Here is a 22,581-nt window from a genome sequence, read left to right as displayed (position 1 = left end):
TCACAATTGCTTTTGTTTGGGGATAGACTGATGTGAAATGACTGAAGCCTGGTTTGTGGGCATTTTGTACTGTTCTTGTCCAGAGCCTTGTGGTGGGGAAGGTAGTGGAGTTTCAGGAGTTGCTGTAAAAGAAATAAAAATTTGTTCAAGAAAACTAATTGAGAATATTGATAACATTTTGAGAACATATCATAACATTGCACATTGTCCAGGACTATCTCAACATATGGTATTTTATGTGGTAAAAGTACCTGTAAAGATTTTGCATAATGTGGAAATTTGAAAAATGAAAGACATTTGTCTTTTGTTTCTATTAAACTTTTAGGGATAAATAGCTACATAAAAGTTCTGAAGTCAAAATAAAAGTCATATTACGAATCTTAACATTCACATTCTTTAAAACACAAATGTTCACTTAATTCTCTGAGTACCTCATGTAGAAAAAGCTTATCATGTGAACAATAATGAAATCATAGAAGCTTATAATCTTAAACAACCAGCTACTATCTTTGCATTAATTAAAAAATCCATATAATAAAACATTACTAATTTAGATTTTACTTATTCAGAATTTTTAAAAGTTCATACATGAAGTGTGTTTGCTTAGTAAGCTAACAATGCAAATGGAAAATAACCGGCCTACAAAAAGGTTAATAAATATAGTAAGTCATATTTCTATACTGCTTTAATATTTGCAAAGTATTTCCCCACAACCCACTAGTTAAGTAGTACAAGTTTTATTATCCTGATTTTGTAGATGAGGAAACTGAGCCTCTGAAAGTTTAAATGACTTACCTAGTCACACAACTGTTGAGTGTCTGAGGCAAAATTTAAGCCCAGCTCTCCTAATTAAAAGCCCCTTTCTCATTCCACTAGTTATTTTGTCATTTTAGTCCTGTCCAACTATCTGCAACTCTATTTGAGGTTTTCTTGGCAAAGATACTGCAGTAATTTGCAATTTCCTTCTCCAGCTCATTTTACAGAGGAAGAAACTGAGGCAAAGAGGGTTAAGTGATTTGCCCAAGGTCACACAGGTAGTAAGTATGTGAGGCCAGATTTTATCTCAGGTCTGCTTCATTCTACTACACCGCACAGCTTTTCAGGCCCCAGGAAGCCATTTTGTATGAAAAATCTTCAACTAAGCCACAAATGATTCATATCCATTTATTAAAAACATTTTGAAAAATGACATTATTCCTTTTTCTCTCCTTATCTTTCTGGAATAAAAGTATCTATGTTTCTTTTAAAACATTTTATAACTGATTCTTCCATTGTATGACATTCTCTCTAGTTAAGATGAATTAAGAGAGACTTTACTATAAAACTAAATTATTGTAACTTAAAATGAATTCCCCCTAGTCATTTGTTATTAGTAATGATAGGAAGCAGAAGGTATAGACTTTGTCATCTTGACTAGGCCACTACTCAACAGAGAACAGAACTTGGCAGAAGCGAGAGAACATGGGGGACAGCTAGGTGGCACAGTGGATAGACTACCAGCCCTGGAGTCTGGAGGACCTGAGTTCAAATCCAGCCTCAGACACATAACACTTACTAGCTGTGTGACTCTGGGCAAGTCAGTTAAACCCAAATGCCTCACCCCCAAAAAAAGAGACAGAGAGAGAGGGAACACATGGGCTCTGGAGTGAGAGAACCTGCCTCTGCTTACTTTTTCCTAATTAGGTAAGTCCTTTCAACTTTTCTACCTTGATCTGTAAAATGAGGGCACACTAGATGCTGTTGAAAGTGTCTTCCAACTCAAGATGCTAAGAAATGAATTTAGAATCTGGGGGGAAAAAATGTAGCTTGATGCTTTGTTGCCAAACACAGAAGTAGTAAAATCAGTTAATAATCGGCTATTATGTGCTACTAAAAAAGAAAAAAAAAATAGAAGGTGCTCATTCTTCAGCAAAGTCTGACTTCTTTGTTAACCTTAGTAAATGAATTCCCTATTATTTTTAAGTGTGCCATCATTGGCTATTAAAAAACTATAGACGCAAAAAACTATAAATATAAAACTATAAATATAAAACTATAGTGGGTAGAGCACCAGCCCTGAAGTCAGGAGGACCTGAGTTCAAATGCAGCCTCAGAAACTTGACACTAGCTGTGTGACCCTGCGTAAGTCACTTAACCCCAATTCCCTCACCAAAAAACAAACAAACAAACAAACAAAAAACTATAGATAATATGTTAGAGGCCTTAGTTTGCCTTTTGGCTATTATCTATGGATTTATGACTTTGGGGGCAATACGATGTCTAATGGAATCCTGGATAATGTATTTGTGTATGAGATTTAGATGTTTTAAGTTAAATCAGTTTCTTAATTTTTCAAATGCACAAAACCAAAAATATTACAAGTGAACAAATATGATATAAAGTGATCTCATGCTAGTTTGTAAGAAAAGAAAAAAAAAGGAGAGGCTGGAGAGGTTTAAATATTATTTGGAAACCAGATCTAGTTTTCAGAAAGTAGAAGACTAATTTTTTTTTAATTATTGGGAAAATATAGATTCTCTAGCTAATGGTAGGATAAACTGGTCATGTTAGTTGTTATTTTTTGATACTTATGAGTATGTTGGCATGATTTGTTTTCAAAGTTTATGAAGAACTCAGATCACTCAGGAATATCATTGCCATAGACTCCTGTGTGGCTTTGGGCTAGTTAGAGAAATTCTCCTTCTCAGTTGCTCTGGACACAAAATACAGAAACGAGTATATTCCTTGGAGAGATGAAACAAAATTAATGTTTCTAAGCTACTCTATAGACCTACTGATGTCATATACTTTCTAAAATTGTTATCTTTTAGGAACTGTGGTTAAATTATATTGAAATTGACTACTTAGTACCATGAGTTTATAAGTAATAGTATTTATATTAATGGAAACATTAAAATAAAACCATTATCTCAGTGACTGAAGTAGTTTGACATACAGGTTGGATGTTTTAAGGAATTTGGGATTAGTCATATCTTGGCACCCATTCAGAAGAGGATGCTTATGATATTAGTCATAAAATTAGAAGATTGCTATCCCATCAAGAGATTAGTGTAATGTAACTGGTTCCTGTGGCTTCCAGAGATATAATGTGTTCAGATCAGAGGAAAATATTCAGTAATGAATCGTTGTATTGATTGAGTACTTTTAGCTTCAAAGTATTTTCATATTATCTTATTTTATTCTCACAACAAACATGTCAGTTAGAAAAGGGCAGATTGCCTCACTGTCATCTTTTAACAGGTCAATTCAGATTTAAGGAAGTTAACTGACTTGCTAGATGACCCCCTGCCAGGAGGTCCTTAAACAGAGATCAGAAAGTAAGTTTGTTTGTTTTTTTCTTCTAGCCTGGGCTCTTTTCACCAAATGCAAAGGATTAACAGATCAAAAGCTTAAGAGACACCATGATGGAAAATTCGCTTGTGACTTACAGATCTGTTCTGTATGCACTGGAGTTGACATAGAGCTTATAAGTATAGTTTGCCCGGTTAATGGATCCTGGGATAAATGAGGATGCACGGGATGATGAAGATGGCTAGTATCATTAGAAGCACCTAAAAATATAATGAACATGCCAGTGTTAGTGATATTTGTGAATAGTAAGTTCACTTCAGACCAAATATTCTTATTGGCATCTCAGATATTGCTGTTATTGCAAATGGCCTTTTGGGAATTCAATAATAAATTAACGGGAACACTATCATTTTAAGTACAATGCCTGCTTCCACTGTACACTGCTTAAATTAATATTGTATTTTATAATGCTTTATATTAATATAGGGCCTTGTGTATCTCTTCCTGGAATCACTATGAAACTTGCTTGCCATTAAGGGAATTCTAAGAACTACTAATCTCTGGTTAGTAACATTTGACATAATCCTAATATCATGAGCCCTCTATATTTTAGAAGAAGAGCATAAGGATATGCCATAAACATCACATAAAATTAAGCAGAAAATAATACAGGAGGGGGTGGAATTTTTACAGTGAATTTAATCTAGATCAAAATAAAGAATTTTTTTCAAATGGTCTCAACTAACTCCTTGCATTAAATGTATTGATGCAATGTCTGATTTATTTTTCTCTTTCAGTGCTTGCTTAATAATTCCTGCTACTCATTGAATTGCTTTAAAGGGTATTTATAATAAATTATTATATGGTATTGCAATTTCAGTGTCTTTAATGTTGTAAATTAGCAGTGCAGAGATCCAAAAGAAAAACTGTGACATTCTTGGTGGTGATGTAAAAAAAAAGTTAATCACATTGACCATGTTTTGAAGGGTGTGCCTACTGTGAAAAGTCCATGTGAAGCGAAGGTGACATAACTAGTGTTCATATGAATATAGTTCAAATATCTTTGTCCCCATACAATCACAAAACTTTCTTCAAAACATACAAAATTAAATTCCACATACTTTAACAAAAGGAAAGAAAAAGCACTCATAGAAATTTTAAAGAGCAAAATCCATATCGCCAAAAGATAAAGAAAGCAAACTAATCCATAAGTACTTAATACAGTGTTAATGAGTGTCATAGAAATTCTTATGTTTAAAATATGTTTACCTCCTAGTAACATTTCCTGAAGTAAATTGTCAATTTTAACCATCCCAAACAGTTTGACAAATTGTATTTGCTCAATCATTTGCCAAGTGATGCTCTGCAGTGTAGGCAGGAGCAAAAGCAGTTCACCAAACCTTCCCCTGGAATCGTATTGTCTGTCATTGATGTAGTCTTCTAAACTGATCTGGACTTGGAATCGCATATTTTTTATTTTCACTGGGTCACTTAATCCTTTTGCATCTGAAAAAAAAAGGAAAGAAATTGACAAGTTGGAATTGTACAAAGAAAGTCAATATGGCAAAGTAGATAGGGTGCTGAACTTTGAACCAGGAAGACCTGGGTTAAAATCCTGCTTCTGACACTCAGTAGTTGGGGGTCCTTGGTCAAATCAGTTAACTTCACTGAACCTCAGTCTTCTTCTGTGTATAATAAAAGGATTGAACTTAGATCAATCCTTAGGCCACTTAGATCCCTTCCAGCTTTAAATCTATTATGATATGATATTTTAGCATTTGAGTTGAGCATAGCATGACAAAGAATATTATATCACAGTAGAGTCAATTCAATAAATTATTTCATCTTGATTTTCTTTTGAAAAGCACTTCTGAAAACAAACCTGGATCAAAAAATACAATTGCCTTCAGACAAGCATATTCATTGTCATCGATCTGAATTTCCTGAAATGGGCGGACTAGCTCATCGAGAACGCGATTGGCCACACGACTGATCTCCACTTCACAGCTGTTCCGATGAATGATGTAGTTGTTACCTGGGGGGAAAACATATTAGAAACAATATATCATCATCAAGTGTTTTCTTTTTTGTAAATCCAAAGTACGTTTAAAATGGTTAAACTTCAGAAGATTCCAGCAAACACTGCCAACTACTAGCATACACACACACACACACACACACACACACAAAAGTTCAGGTAAAAATATTCAAAAACTCATAATGGATCAATAATATTTATAATGTGATTGCATGTATTTGAATAGCTTCAGTCACTGGTGATAACACTAGAGAGCAGGCTAAGAATGAGCTAAGAATCTGCAAAGGAAAGCAAAACATAATGATTAACTTTTGGTTCTATCAGTCATCTCTCAGTGTCTAAGTCATTAATGAAGAATACATAAAATCCAAAGAGCCCTTAGAGGTTACACTGAAGGAAAATAAAAGCTGAGACTGCTTTGGGTGCTAGATGTGCTTCCAAATAATCGCTATTGCATGACAGTTCTCAGAAGCAGAGGAAAATGGTTTTAACTTTCAAAGATTAACACAATTCTCAGCCTAGTTAAACTGAATACTTGTGTACCTTTTAATTCTCCCATTCTGTAACTACAAGTGATGGATTAAATTATGTAATAAACAGTGGACTATTAACATCAGGTAATCATTTATTAATGAAATGTGAAGAAATAGAGGTCATCATCCATATGAAGTAAATCTTAGTGGGAGGATATATGCAAACTCATTTATAAACCTTAAAACATTATAGAAATGTTAGCTGTTCTTAGCAGTGGTATTAATTGCTCAGGTACCCATACAAAGGTGATGTTTCATATTTCCTTTTCTGTCTGCTGTGAAAAGTCACTTACCTAAAAAAGCCAGGGTAAAGCAGCTTACGAAGGTTTAGTGACAATTCCTCCCCACCACAACAGTATATTTAGCTCCATGATGATAGAATTTTGTTGAGGTTCAATATTGATTTTAATGTTTAACAACTGGCTTTCCAAAAACGCAACCCACTTTTAAGTTTAATCTTTACTATTAACATGTCCTCTTTATCCTTGCTTAAGTTGAGACAAACAACAAAATGAATCAATCCCTGATTTGTAGTGTTAGCCAATTTTTGTGGTATAAATGCTCACACTGAACATTTAACCATCAGGTTCCAAGAAGTGGTATGAGCTGGATCTAGTACGCCTCTGCAGTACTAAGCTTGCCTTTATATTTGGTGACTCAGTTATAACTAATAACATACTAAAGACATTGCACAAATGCCAGGGGGGAGGGTTAGGCAAACAAGTATATCATCCTTAGAAAAGTCTTCAACAATTTTACTGACGAGTCTCCTTAGTAGGCCAAGGCATCATGGATACATTGAGGAGATTATTTTCACAATGCTGACAAAAGCTATTTACTTCTCTAGCATGTATTACTGCTGGATGGTAAATATTAATACTTCTTCTTCCCCTTTTCTGTTTAAAAATGAACCTGTATAGGTCTGATCATCTATAATGTGACTGATTTTTTTTCCTTTGGATTGATACAGATCATTTTGATCATTGAAATTGGAAGAGATGAACATGTACTTTGTACATGCTTTTAGGATAATAGAATCATAGATTTGGAACTGAAAGGGACCTTGGAGGTACCTAGTCTAAATACTTCATATCACTGATAAGGAAACTGAGGCTCAGAGAGTTTAGGTAATTGCCTATGTTCCCAGAGTTACTAAATAGTAGAGCAAAAATTTGAACTCATATCCAGCACTCTTTCTACTGTTCCATGCTTCTTCAAAAACCATTCTACAACAATTATAATTATTCAACAGAAACTAGATTAGATAATACACAGAACCATTGCATTTTTAGAATCATAAAGTTACAAAGGACTTTAGAGGACATCAACCAAACTGGACTCTGCATTCAGCAATAAACACAAAATTTGGATTTGAAATTCTTCACTGTGTGTGCTGATAGTACTTGCAATATTTGTGGTATCAGAGTAATCATCTCTATTCTCAAAACTCCAAACAAATAGGTTTATTAATCATGGTAAAAATATCTGGAATTGTAAATTAATTTATTAATCCCACAGAAATCTATTTAATCCCAAACATATGCAAGAAAATGTGCCAGGCCTTAATGTGCATGATGATACTCACTAGATACTTACCCAAAAGTAAGATGTCTTTATAAATCATGGATCGCTTTGTGGCACCAAGTAGCAGGTGCTCTCCTGCATGTGCTCTTAAAAGTGCAACCTTAATGAAAAAGATAAAGATCATAGTTATTAATTATTGTTACAATTTAGTATTTATACAGTACTTTATGGTTTATAAATCATTTTACAGATAATTTGATCTTCAAAAAAAATCCTACTCATTAGATGCTATTATTATTTCCATTTAAAGTTCATTTACTTTCCCACAGTCACTCAGCTAGAACGTATCTGAGTTAGTATTTGAACCCAGATCTTCCTGACTCCAAATCCAACACTCGATCCACTATGCCTTCTAGTTCCTTAATAATCATACTAAGTAACAAATAAAAATCTAATGTAATAAGAAACTGATAAACTTACAGACTGCTGAGTTCCTGGCAGCCCATTAGTTGTTTTAACTAACTAGAATAATCAAAATGTCCCAGCATTCTGGCCTTAAAATCAGGACCCTGGGGCTACCAATCTCCCAATAATAATCTTTTAATTTCTATTTAATATATTCATATTAATCATCATTAATTCATATCTTTATCTTCTCAGCAAACACTTATTAAGCACTCACCCTGTGTTAAGTTATTGTGTGAGGTACAGGGCACAATGACTATAACTGGCGATCTAATAAATGCCTCACACTTAATGAAGGAAGCACAATGTCTGTACATTAGTAAATGGAAGCTACTTCTAGAATGTGGTTTCATTTCTACATTTAAAGAACATTAATAAGTCTTATATTTTATCAGAATGTATAATCAAAATGTATCAGAAATCATCAGCTTCTCAGGAGGGATATCAATGAAAAAAAAATACGACATATAAATGTTAAAATCCTTTTCGTGTTGTTTAGATTATGATACTGGCATGTCTCAGCATTTTCACGATCCAAACTCTAACAAAACCTGTAGAACAAAGCTATCTTTATGACAGGTCAATAAATGTGATTCATACCAGGAAGGTAGTTAAGAGGAACGTTTTAAAAATCATTCTAAATTTTTTAGTTCTCACCATTTGGTGAGAAGCTTTCTTCGAAATTTAAGTTAAACTTTCCATGAAAATTTATTTTTCAGATGTGTAAATATATATTTTTTAATTTTTTTCTGTGATTTTAAAGGATTTTAGACTCTTCCTTTTTTTTTTTTACTTCCTTAATTCTGGGCCACAAAGATAAAGATCATTTGTAAAGGGTGTGACATATTACCTGGGGATATTAAGTACAGGAGAATGAGGAGAGCATAGATTTTTTTTTAGCTATATCATATAAGAGAAATGATTAACTTATTAGAAACAAGATATGGAGGGTTTTTAAATGTATGTGAAACTAAATATCTCACTTGAATTGCTCAACAGATTTTATAAAACCATCGCCTTCAGTTTAAGAACATTGGACAACACTTAGAGGAAAAATACTTTCAAATTTGATACTTCTTACATTCTTTCTTTTCTGAAAGTTGTCAATATAACAACATCTTTAAAAGACTCATGCAAAAGCCAGTAAATCATTCACACCAATGAATACTAGGAAAGAAACATCTAAATGCTAACAGAGCACAAGAAGAAGAATGTGCTGCCCATACACTGGGTACTCACAATGTTTTGTGACAGTGACCTGAAGTGGGTTTTGTACCATGCTGACAAATCTATTTGAGTATCCTCATAGCCTAATAACTTGAGATCCACATTGAATATCAACATTTTGAGGGCCTTTCCTTCTACTACCCATTTCTCCCTCACTGAGAACTAGAATATCTATAATATTTTGAAGAACTGAGTCAGATAACATCAGAGCTGTTAAGTTACTTTAGAGATCATCTGGTTGAATGCTTGCACACTGTAGATGGGGAAACCAAGTCACAGAGAAGTTAAATGATTTATTTACTCATAGTCACACATCTGGTTGGAGGCCAAATCAGACTGAAAGTCTGGTATTGACCTAGTGCTCTTTCCATTCTGCTCTGAGGCCTACCCACCCTTGTTATTTAAATAGAATCCCAAAATTGGAAGGCACTTCAGATGTCAAATAATTCAACTTTCACCTGAACCATGAATCTCCTCTATAACATTCCTGACAAGAGGTCAACCAATTTTATTTACCAAGCTTACTACAGCTAGGACTAAAACAACCTCTAAGATTTCCTTTGCACAAGAAATTTCAGAGCTCTCCAAAGTGTACATTTTTTTAAAAAAATGACATTATGATCTTTACTCTATGACATTCTGTTAAGAAGTTTTAACCCAAGTAATTCTTTAACTTACTAGAAAAAAAAGGAATAACCAATATCCCTCTGAGTCCTAGAAACAGCCAATAGCAGCATTATTTGATGATTGCTTTAAGTGTACACACACACTCCCCCCCACACAAAAAATATTCATTTAAATTGATCAAATAACCATATATACATTTTCTTTAGGATCTCAGGAAAAAAGTAAATGTCTGCTTATTGGCTCTAGGAAAATTCTTTAAACCTCATCTGAAATAATAAAGGCTGCTTGTCAATCTACCTGAATGAACAGAAATATTTTAGCCCAACAATTCACGTGTGGTTTTCATGATTGGCTTAATGTATACCTGATCATCCAATGGTAACTCACAGAAGGCAGGGATATATTTAGCCCACTCCACCAGGACTAATAGTTGCTGCTTCATAGATTCACAGACATCACCAATACTAGCAATTTTCTTAACATTTATGTCAGTATTTGCACTGGGGTTTGAAACTGGAATCTAAGAACAAGAAAAATATTCCATTTAGCAGTTATATAAAATATTTTTAAACTCAGTATTTCCATTTGCTAATTGTTGATTTAAGCAGAAGCCACTGAAGCTATAATCATCAAAATAAAAATACCTTGAAATTATGTAAAAGTTTGCTCATTGCCTTCCTCTGTGAGGTTGTTCAAAAGGGAAATTCAATTCAACAACAGTGAATGAGAACCTACTACATGCAAAGTCCTCTGTTATGTCTATGTTATGTCTGTTATGTTTATAAGGTTACTTGATACTGCATCACACGTAGTTCAGTTATTTTGCTGCTAGTACATATCTTGTTTTTTATCTGCTGCCCAACTTATCTTTCTAGCCTCACTACAATTAATTCCCTTCTCACACTCTGTTATCCATCTAACTAGGTTCCCTTTCTATTTTACACACAGACACAGACACACACACACATACACACACACACACACACACCTCCCATCTCCATCTTTTTGCAATGGCATTCCCCATGTCTGAAATGTATTCTCTCCTTCCTTTCCTTCTACCTCAGAGAATTCTCATCCTTTAAGAAGTAGATTAAGTAACATTTTCTGAATGAAGTCTTTCCTGCTCTTCAAAACTCTTTCCCTGTGAAACGATCCTGCATTTAACTATTCTGCATTTATCCTCAGATTTATTCCACTGTACTGACTTCATTGTTGTATGCCTGTGAAACCTGGACGGTCTACAAGTGCTATGCAAGAAAACTGAATTCCATTTGAATTGCGGTGGGAAGATTCTGAAGATTACCTGGCAAGATAAGGTACCCAATACTAAGGCCCTCACTTGTGCTGAACTGCCAAGCATTCAAACTCTGTTGCAGAGAGTACAACTCAGATGGGCTGGCCACGCAGCCTCAATAAAATGGACGTTTACCTAAAAGACTATTTTACAGAGAATTCGCACAAGGCAAGCACTCTCATGTTAGGCCAGAATAAGTGGTACAAGGACACCAAAGGTCTCTCTGAAGAACTTCGGTGTTGATTGTGAGACATGGGACATGCTAGCATAGGACTCCATAGCATGGCATGCCCACATCAAAGAAGGTGCTGTGCTCCATGAGCAAAGCAGAATAACAGTAGCAAAGAGGAAATGAGATGCATAAATCTAGAGACATTCCCATCCCAAATGTTCAAAAGGACTATATGTGCCCAACCTGTCATAAAGCCTTCCATGCTTGTATTTGAACTGATCAGCCTCAGTCAAACATTTTGTACCTTGACCTTAACATCATGATGTTATTGATCCTCTCCAAGTAGAAATGATGAGCCGAACCACACAATACATTTATTCCATACTTAGTTATATATGTAATTGTGGTCCCCCTTATTAGAATATAACCGCTATACAAGTAAGGATTGTTTGATTTATTATTTGTATCCCTATGACCTAGCATAGTGCCTGAAACATAAGAGATGCTTAATTAATACTTGCTGGTTGTTTGATGTAGTTCCTTTGTAATATTGGACATTTATAATTTGGGGGAAGGGGTGACTTAGGTTACTCCTCATTCAAAACAGCTGTGTACCTAGACTTGCAGTCCAGGACCAGTTAATCGCTAAGTTTGCTTTCTGAATAAGGAAAAAATAAAGTTTCAACTACAGAAATTCATTGACAATTGTTAAGGCTTGTGGAGAAAATGGTTGCAGTAGACAAACTATCAAAGTGACAAGCAAAGTTTCCATAAGAAAGTTAGGACAATAGCAATGCTGCTAGAAGCCTTGCAAATATAAACTAAGGACTCTATATTTTACATAGGCAGCTTGGTGGAAGAGCGAACAAAGCTCTAGACCTGGAGACATGATGACATGAGTTCAAATCCTAACTCATACACTTAGTAGCTATGTGACCTGGGTAAGTCACTTAACCACTATCTGTTTCAGTTTCCTCATCTGTAAAATGGGTATAACAATAGAACCTCCCAAGATGGTTGTGAAGATCAAATGGGACAATATTTGTAAAGGGTTTTATAAATATTAATGCCAACACTGTGTTATGAGTTTATGTCTGAAAGAGGAAGAGCATTTCAGCTAATTTAAATCTAACAAATATTTATTAAATGTCTCCTAAATGTGAAACACTTTCTGAGTCCTGTGGAAATAAAAGCTATACTAAACATAGTTAAAGATGTGATTAAGGTAGAGCAATTTAAACTTCTCCTAGGATACTGTCATTTAAATGGTACAAAAATTTAATGACAGAGCTTAGTACTTAGAAAAATAAGTTTTTTTTAATAGGTTATTTTTTAATAATACCCACCTGAGAACCTGTACTGCAACTAATCCTCCCTCTTGTTTAACAAAATTTGTCTTTAGTGTGTATTGCATTTTTACAACATTAATTACAAAGTTCAGTTGGAGGAGCGATTCATGCTGCTTACTCCAGGTGCCGAAATCATTAGTTATAATTTCAGACACAGATTGTGTCTTTGATGGAACTCACTGTGTTTGAGAGGGTGATAAGACAGCTAATTTATAGGAAAAAAATGAGTGGTAGGCTTCAGTGTAACTCAACAATTATTTATTGAGAACCTACTATATTCCAGGTAGTATATAGCATTGTGACTGAGAGCTGGCCTTTCAAGCCACTGGCCTCGTTTCTATTCCTCAAGCAAGAAACTCCATCTCTTGCCCTCCTAGTATTTTCACTGGCTGTCCCCTTTGCCTAAATACTCCCCTTCTTCGAATCTGCATCCTGGATTCCCTGGCTTCTTTCAAGTGTCAGCTAAAATCTTGTCCTACAAGAAGCCTTTCCTGATTTCCCTCAGTTCTAGTGTCTTCCTTCTATGGATTATCTCCAATTTATATATCTTGTTCATACATAGTTGTTTTCATCTTGTCTCCCCCGTCAGACTGTGAGCTCCTTGAGAGCAGGGACTGTCTTATGCCTTTCTTTATATTCCCAGGCCTTAGCACAGTGTCTCAGAGAACTTAATAAATATATCTAAAATAATCGAGTAAAATGCAAAACTTGTGATTGGAAGTTCTGAGCTTGTGAAAATAATTACTTTATAGGTAATATACTTGTATATGGTCAATCTATAACTGGGAATAAAAATTGTCTCATGACAGATGCTTCATTCTAGATAGTCCAGGTCATAGAATACAAAGGCAAGATTGACCCTATCCTAGATTTCTAAGAAATGTTTCCTGATGGATGACCCTCTTTTTGAATTTCTCATCCTACCTAAGCTAGAAACTAATATTACTGAATTTAGCAGGCTACATAAACACAGAAGATGGGAATAAAAGTTGGCAATACTATTTACATTTATAAAAACAAAGGCATGGATTCATTTTCCTCACAGTCCTTTCAGTCACCAAACAAAATAACAATTATAAGGCTTCCAGGGAAATTTCTCCCCATATTCATGAGCCATTAAAAAAGAACTTTCAATTGATTCACTCAGGAACTATGTTTTTTTTTTTTTAAGGCAACTGGGGTTAAGTGACTTGCCCAGGGTCACACAGCTAGTAAGTGTCAAGTGTTTGGTCTGAGGCCAGATTTGAACTCAGGTCCTCCTGACTTCAGGGCTGGTGCTCTATCCACTGTGCCACCTAGCTGCCCCAGGAACTATTTTTTTTAAAGAATTAATAACTCACTCATCCTCAGGATAATAATCACCAACAGAGAGCCCAGCTGATCTTCATTCCTCAACCCCACACAGATAAGATTTGGGACTTAAAAGAAGACCAAAGAATTTATGAAGAAAAATTCGTACAAAATCATGGTCAAGTTCTCAATCAGAAATCAGCATATTACACCCCAAGAAGGCCTAAGTGCCCAAATTGATTAGTGAGTTTGCATTTCTTTCTATCCTCACCCCCTTCTAAATCAAGACAATCAGGATAGAAAATCAATGCCCTCACCTAGGACTGTGCCTTGGTATTGTCATCCCTTGTACCTTCCACCTCCCCTCCCCTATTCCAGCTCCCAAGAATGCTAGACTATAGAACTCTAGGTTTTCCTTGGATTCATCATGACCTACCTGCAACTAGACACCAAAATAAATCCAAACATGTTTATATTGAGTGATTCCTTCAAATCTGGCACTATGTCCTCGAATAAAGAACCTTAATCCTCACAAAACCCCAGCCTCCATCACATCAACCTTATATCTGGCCCACTCCTCCACCTCCCAAATGAAACATTTTCAAGGAGATAAAATACTTGTCTCCTTCAAACAGGATGAGGGTGACATGTATCCAGCACATACCTGACGAGAAAGAGCTTCAGCTTGTGCCAATGTATTAATAGAGGGAATGTTGCTGCCTTCAAAGTTATTTCTCCTCGTGCTTATCCTGTCTCGTTCATTTTGCACAGCTAGAATGCAATAAGTATATGGCTTAACTACTTGAAATTTGTGTGCATGAAAATATGTGTCAGGGATATGGGATTTGGAAATAATAATAGTTTACCCTTATGTAATATTGTAAAGTTTACAGAGTCTGCATTATCTCATTTGATTCTAAAGCAACATTAGGGAATAGATAATTTATTTTCCCCATTTTACAGAAAAGGAAACTGAAAGTCAGAGAAGTTAACTTACTTGCCCAAAATCACAGAATTAGTCAGCAGTAGAGCATGAATTTGGACCAAGATCTTCAGATTAGAAGTTGATCTCTTTTTCCCAATACTACATTGCTACTAGACTTGAGTGATTGAGAGCCCTGAGAAAGGCAACCCTGAGAAGTGGGAAGGTATGACTTATGTCCTTGTAGCTAGTATTTGTCACTTTAAAAAAGTAGTAACAGACAGCCTTGTCTCCTGACATAATGAAACACTGGGATTTAAGGTGTCTCATGTTACCACACACTGCAGAAAATGTTGGGTCAGCCAATTCTGCCCTGCTATATTTTGAATAGTCTGCATTCTACTCCTTTCTAAGTTAATAAAACTATAAGATAACTAGAGAAAGGGTATTGTCTGTGATGCTGGCTAGGTCAAGAATAGAACATATTCACTGTCAGAAGATGTGAGTCATGGAAATTCTAAAATGTCTTTTCTTCCTGTGAAAAACACTAGAGCAAGAATAGGAAATAAACTAAATCTATTCTTACGGTCATTTTAAGACTATAATCTTGTGGTTCTCCTTAGAGACCCTGAATTCCTGAAGAGTTTACTAACCATTAATGAAGGAAAAAGTTTCAAGCAGGTGCCTTTTTCCCTCTAGACTCCAGATGGGTAGAGAAAAAAGGATTCTTGAAAGCTAAGGAATCTCAGTGACTACACTTGGATCCCCTGAGAGAAACCAAGCTTACTTCGTTTATCTGGGGAGAGGGTAAGACAAATTATATAAAATTATATTTCCCATAATTGCTTATCTAGATTTAGGCAAAGAAGGAGAAAGAAGCATGATCATATATATGTCTTATATGAGTCTTGGCATCTTTTAGGTGCAGTGTATACAATCATATCTACTTTATGCAGTCCCCAAGCAGGCTTTCACTTGAAATCACCTAGATAAGTGATTTTGGAGACTTGAGTTACCTAGATTGACTGACTACACTACAGATAGATAGATGGTAGATGAGATAGAGAGAGACAGACAGACATACAGAAAGACACAGACATGTGTGAGTATTTCACCCTTTGCTGTGGAGATCTAGTATTAAATGGTGAGGCCATTTGATCTGACTATTTTAATAAAGTAAACTTACTTCACAGCAGAATTTAGAAGAAGCCTTGCCCAATACTACTCATCAATATAATATAGTAAAAAGAGCACTAGCTCAGCAATCAAAGGGCCTGAGTTTGAATCTTGATCCTGCTACGTATTGGGCAAATTCCTTAACTAACCTGGGTTACAGCCTCCTTATCTATCAGATTAGATAATCACTGAGATTCCTTACAACTCTACATTCTATGACATATTAATAATCAATTATGTGAGCTAAGGAGGGAACCCATGGTTCTTAAGAGACCACCTTTTATACTAGAAAGACTCTAAAGTTTTTTAATTGTTAAAGAATATTTACTGGTAGATTCCAGCTTTTTTTTCTCCTAAAGGACTTCTTAATTTGCAGAGGAAAACATTTATGTAAAAGGATAAATAAGAAGTTAGATGATGACATTCTGAGTTTCCTTTCAGAGTAATCGTTAGATAAAAATTTTAAAAATCTAATATTGTGGAAAACTATTCAATCTTCTTCCATCTTCTGAATTAATTCCTGACCACTTTATATTTTCATAAAATAATTTTCATATGACTCTATAGAAAATGTTAAGCATATCTACTTTTAAAACCTTCTCACTGGAATTAATACTTAAATAGTAGCTCTGGGTAAAGGCTATGATTTCCATATTATTGTAACATAAAAGTAACTATTTACATTTCACATATTCTTAACATGCAATTAAATATACACATAATATATATGTACATTAAAAAGTCAAGTGCTTCAATTTTTTTTTTTGGAAGCAACCTGAAGAATTAAATTTGGTGGTCAGGCTGGATGGGAATCATTCACAAAGTCACCAGTTAATCTTATAAGCTACTAACTATGACCTTTTAGAAAGATTTTGAGAAAAAACTGCATGCAGAAGAATATTATTACTGAAGGTTATGTGCTTTTAGTTTTTTACCTTCTTTTTGTGGGGGTGGCACTGTGCTGACAAAATTAAGTGAAATTTGGGAAATTTAAACAAAGTCACAGGAATAGAAAAATGACTATAGAAAGATTTTCGATGGCAAATTTATCACTTTGGGGTAGAAATTCTTTGGTTAAATGCTTCATATAAGGACCTTGCTTTTGTGTATGGCATACATGTTGTGAAACTAATAGAAAATATTATTCCTATGATGGGGTTTTCAAATGCTCTGATTTTATTTAACACATAACACATATAACACATAGGTTATACATAACCTACTTAGAATATAGGAAAATACATCAGACAGATCATTTGTAATGTATTATTTAAAGTGAACTATATGATACCATTATTTAAAATAAAGAAATAGACAATTCATTTTTAGAAGCATGTTGGTAAATTCAATATAACTTACAGATAGAGTTATTTTGTCTTTTCCTAACACTAAATTTCAGATCTCGTTTGGGCAACGATTATGTTGTTAGGCATATTCTGACAAACGAAACATTACCTTCTTTCTTCATTCCTGCTCGGAAACACTTTTTTAAACGACAATATCTACACTGATTCCTCTTGTCTTTGTCAACAACGCACTGTCGGCTGAACCTATTTCATCAAGAAAAAGATGATAAATTATTTATTCTTCTGTTAAGTTCTATGTAGTAAGAGAAGTAAACTAATAACACTAATGTGTGTGTATACATATATATATACACATATAGCATATATATGCATATTAAAATTAAACATATTAAATTTTTTATTAAATTTACATATAGCATATTCATATATATTAAAAACTGTGTTAATAGATGCATAATGAAATGGGATACAATGAAAAGACTTAGTCATTCCTATTAACTTTGACCTGTCTATAGGATACCATGACCATCTCAGACCTGGAAAATATAAGTCCCAACCTTCATGGAGCCATTATAATGAGTTATAACCATCACGTTTTTTATATATTTATTGCCATATAGACATGATAATAGCCAGCATGAGTCATTAAAAGCCATAAGATTCCTCCACCATGATACTGGTAGAACAGAGAGGATCCAGCATCACACAGGGCAAAGGAGCAGTGTTGAAGAACAAGCAGTGGACCGGGAATAAAAATTCTTACTTCAAGTTTTGCCTCTGATTCTCATTCTGTCAGTGGTATGATAATGGATAAACCACTTAACTTCACTGAAGTTATTTGTGAGAATGTAGTATATAAATATATGTGTATATATATGTGTATGTATATGCATATACATATATATGTTATTCTCATGCATCTAATCTTTTTTCTATAATTAATTACAAATCAAAAGATGTTAAAAACAACTTAAAGAAGTTTAATTTAAATGTAAAAGTATAAGTGTGCTTAATAAAAATATTTTGAAGTGGTCATCTTCATAATTGTTTTTCCTCCATAACTTCATTAATTATTTCCCATCAGAGTAAGCATATGTTCTTATATTGTAGAGCTCAAAAAAATTGCCACTTAAAATAAAAATTGTTTGAGACTGAGAGGTAAAGGTATTATAAAGCAATTCAAGAAAGTGAAGTTGGTTTTCTCTCAGGTCAGGAAGAAAAAACTAACTCAATCAGGTGATATCTTTAATAAGGTCAAAAGGCATCTATAAAAAAGGAAATTCAGGTGAGCAAAATTCTAGGTGAACAATAATACTGATTAGAGAAAGAGATAAACTATCACTGTCAATCCAGAAGTGTCACAATATTTATGGTGGGACTAGAGTTTAAGGTAGAAAGTTAAGGAAATGAATTTGAAATGAGCACTAATTTTTAAATTTTTCCAATATTTTCTGTGTCTCACAACCCTTGTTCATTAAAAATAAAAAACCAAACCCTAAAGTAAATGAAAGTGTAGAATTTGCCAATTTCAAAAGTCATTTAAAAAAATGATTGATTCTATGGACAGCAAGAATTGAAGGTTTCACAAATTGGGAATATGCCTTTACTCCTGAAATTCACTACAGTAACCCTTACCCCCTTTTAAGAGAAAATAGATAAACTTCTGCTAATTGAGTGTGTTTCTCTTGCCCTTTCATGAGGTTTAAGCCTAAATTTGTTTCAATCCCAATGGTCCAAAGAGGTATATTTCAACTTCTACAATAGATACCTTCCTAAGAAATTGGTTATGACTTAGGGGAGGGGGGATGTTAAAATTAATCACACTTCACATTTAATAGGATAATTTTATTTTTAAGGTGATCCCGTGATAAATCTAAAATTTTTCAGTTCTTCAAATCTAGATTGTCAGATATAAGGTAGAATTAAATTAAAAGTATTTTTAATTAAGCAAATTTTTAAATGTAAGAAAAGTTTCATTTTTAAATGTTATGACATTAGAAATACAGTGGCAGAACTCTTAGTAAATTTTTTTTTGAGAACTGGATATTAAAAGATTTAAGGGATTAAAGTAATATCATGGTGAATGGCACCGAAGCAAAATGAAACTTTTGATTTCTTTGAAAGCATTTGATTGGTTGCCAAGGCGGGGCATAATCATCTTGAATCTGCCTTTCATCAACAAAAGAAACATAGCACATTCTTCCCATTCAGATCTCACCTCTTTTTAAATGGCACATATTTATACAACATAAATACAACATACATGCAAGACCTGGTTTAACTAGACAGCCAAAGAGTCGTACTCTATTACTGTGATAATTTAATAGATGGAATAGGACTAATAGTTCACATTAACACAGCAGTTTTGTTTTTCTCACAAAACTCCTGTGAGATAGGTACCATGAATATTATTGTCCTTGTTTTACAAAGGACACTAAGAGCTAGATAGATTAAGGACACATTGGGGGGTGGGTGGGGGTGGGTGGAGGGCAAGAGTCTTATTATTCTTTCCACAACAATAGACTTCTCACATACAAGAAAAATGTGACAAGTCTCAGAGTTACATAAGATTTTTAAAAATTGGCCTGTGAATTTTATTTCCTATAGTCACAATCTAATTTGAATAACATCAACTTACTTGAGGAAAAGGTATGGTAGAGGAGATTAATTTTACCTTTTAGTGCTATAAGTTAGCATTTTTCCTGAACTAGTACTAACAAACATACTAGTATTATATACCTTTACATTGTACTTAGAAAAACCTACTGTGTGCTTGTGTATATAAGCTATATGCGACTCATTGTTATAGAAATGTTTCTCATACAAACCAAGGAACCTAGAGTTCATCTAGTATATTGCTGTGTTAAAGTTAATTCTGCAAAATGCGACATTTCAAGTACCTGCAGGAATAAACATGACTCTTTCGAATACTCCGTCTGAAGAAACCTTTGCACCCATCACAACTTGAGGCACCATAGTGCTTTCCAGTTGCTCGATCTCCACATATGGCACAAAGACTGTTCATCCCGTTGTCTGGAGTATTCATTCTGTTTTGTTCAGTGGCAGAACCGTCTTGTAGGGAAGAAAATGACATACTCTCACTGAAGTTCATTGCTTGTATTGATTTCTTCAGTAAATTTATCTCACATATTCTTCACTTTTTAACCAAATAGTCATTGAGGTCTACTAAGAATTCAGAGCTATTTAATGTAGTTAACAATAAACCAGAAAATCACATAGTTTTGGAGCTGGTAAGAGCTTTGGAGAATTCCTTTCCAAGTCTTTCATTTTGTATATAGTGAAAGTAAAGCCTAGAGAATGACTATTCCAAGGTCACACAATAAGTTAGAAACAATTGGAAGCAGAACCCAGGATTCTCAGCTTTCACTCCACTGTTCAGCCCACTGTTCTCTATCGCATATTTAAAATCATTTTTGAAAAAAAAACTTTTGACCAACATATAAGACAATATATTGTTCACAATAATTTTTTTGTCTAAAAAAAGGAATAAATGGAAGAATTTAGATCATTAGAAATTACACATTTCTACACAACCTTATAAGCACTTATTCCTTTTTCAACTGGAATATTCTGATAATGGCTTATGGTATGGCTTGTGAGAGTACAAGATGAAGCATTTTACTGACTTTTAGGAAATATTTGTTATTTATTGGGACTATATATATTTTCTTTTCTTTAGAGATGAAAAATTACAGAAGTTAGAGATAAATGTTTTCATTGTAGCTGTTGCTAAATAATCTCATGTAGAGTACAGTATCATGTATATTATCCATCACTACATGTATTGACTCATAGGTAAGGAATTAAAATTTAAATGAAGAACTTTAGTACAAGCTTAGTTAAGTCACATCATTTTCCTTGCTGAAAACAAACAAACAAATGAACAGAATACCTCAGTTAAGAAAAAGGTCTTTTAGAAAAAAATTTACTTCAGGAAATCATGTTTAAAAGAACACAATTTTTAGAATATCAATTTATGTATGGTACTAGATTCGCAATTATATAATCTTATGGCATGCTAAAATATTATGAATGCCTGGGTATAATCACCTTCATCAACCTTGAATTCCACACAGATACCCACAAATACTCTCATACAACCTCATAAATTATAACTAGTTAATACAGTTAACAGAATTATAATTTTGAAACCCTTCTCAACAGGATTGTTTATCTGATAAAACATACTGTCAATTTAAAAGATAATAGCAAACTAAATTTCACAAAGACATTTACCATTAGTAACTGCAAACTGATTTAAAGTTAAAATGTTACACTAGAAAAATACCAAGAGCTTCTTTTAGCTAAATATTAGCTTGTAAAGAGCCATTCTGATAAAGACTTTAATCCCTTCCGTATTATTGATCTATAGAAAAAAGGTAAATTAGTATTTATGTGTATAGTATTTTCTCATTAACAGCAAATAAGACTTCTAAGGATGATAACTAATGAGACCAGACCATCAGCAAAATTTCCACAATATCTATGAAACTTTGTTTTACTTATAATGTCTGATATTGCCCCCCAAAAATTAAGGGATAGCCAATAATTATTACTTATTGCTATAACTCACAGTCAACTAAGTAGCTGCTGCAAACCTCCTCTCCCTATTCACATCTAACTAGCTTATGATAGGGAACTGTAGTTGCTTTATTACCTTGACCAAGAATTTTCTTTTTCAAATAAGCCTAGCCTTAATGCTGTTAACTTTGATTTTGTGATGAAATGTAAAGACCCTGATTTGTTGCCATAAAAGCAGTTCCCATATTCTCCGCTAATACAACATTCCACTACCAAGTTGTTTTGCCCAGTTTAACCTTTCCTGTTAGCGTCTTCTTTTATGACACATCAATGAGTAGATGAGAACTTACCACTTGAATTGTAGAGAATCTGCATAGTTTCAAACTCCAAAGTAGTATAAGTTGGGTCTAAGACTTCGCTGTAGTTTGCTATATCCATGTCCAAAATTGGTTCTGATCCCCTCATCATTGAATTGGGAAAATGACAAGTAAGTGGCCCAGGAGCTCCAGGGTAGGTAGTATATGTCTGTTTTGCTTGCAATCCGTGATTGATCATCCAAAGTTAACTGTAACTTAGTGACTTATGTGCTGCAATGGGAGGAGCTGTAAAACTGTAAACTGTTTCTGCTAGGCATGTTCTGCTTGTTGGTTTTTTTTTCCTTCTTTTATGGTCTATGAAAGCAATTTCTTGTGATAATCTTGGAATGTTTCATGGAACAACAGCGCTTATCAGAAATACTTAGTGGACTAGCAAGATTTCTTAAATTGATTTATGGCAAAAGATAACTGATGTCATTGACAGAGAGGTTGGAAAAAAATAACTTT

General features: G+C 34.1%; 1 protein-coding gene across 2 annotated transcripts; it reads right to left on the bottom strand.

The window, feature by feature from the left end:
- LOC114054205 (hepatocyte nuclear factor 4-gamma) lies at nucleotides 1-22,225 on the bottom strand. Of its 2 annotated transcripts, XM_027877374.1 has the most exons (11): nucleotides 22,108-22,225; nucleotides 21,835-21,837; nucleotides 20,116-20,287; nucleotides 17,364-17,458; nucleotides 14,475-14,581; nucleotides 10,070-10,225; nucleotides 7,459-7,546; nucleotides 5,174-5,326; nucleotides 4,561-4,797; nucleotides 3,429-3,551; nucleotides 1-122 (listed from the first exon to the last, which is right to left on the bottom strand). In XM_027877374.1, the coding sequence occupies exons 1-11, from the start codon at nucleotides 22,223-22,225 to the stop codon at nucleotides 1-3; spliced, it is 1,374 nt and encodes a 457-aa protein (XP_027733175.1). The 2 variants fall into 2 exon arrangements, with proteins under 2 accessions (XP_027733175.1, XP_027733174.1); XM_027877373.1 differs by lacking the exon at nucleotides 21,835-21,837.
- Nucleotides 22,226-22,581: the final 356 nt, after the last annotated feature.

Source organism: Vombatus ursinus, unplaced genomic scaffold (genome assembly GCF_900497805.2).
Source record: "Vombatus ursinus unplaced genomic scaffold, bare-nosed wombat genome assembly UNPS02014812.1, whole genome shotgun sequence".
NCBI lineage: Eukaryota > Metazoa > Chordata > Mammalia > Diprotodontia > Vombatidae > Vombatus > Vombatus ursinus.
This window is presented reverse-complemented; position numbering and strand designations above follow the sequence as displayed.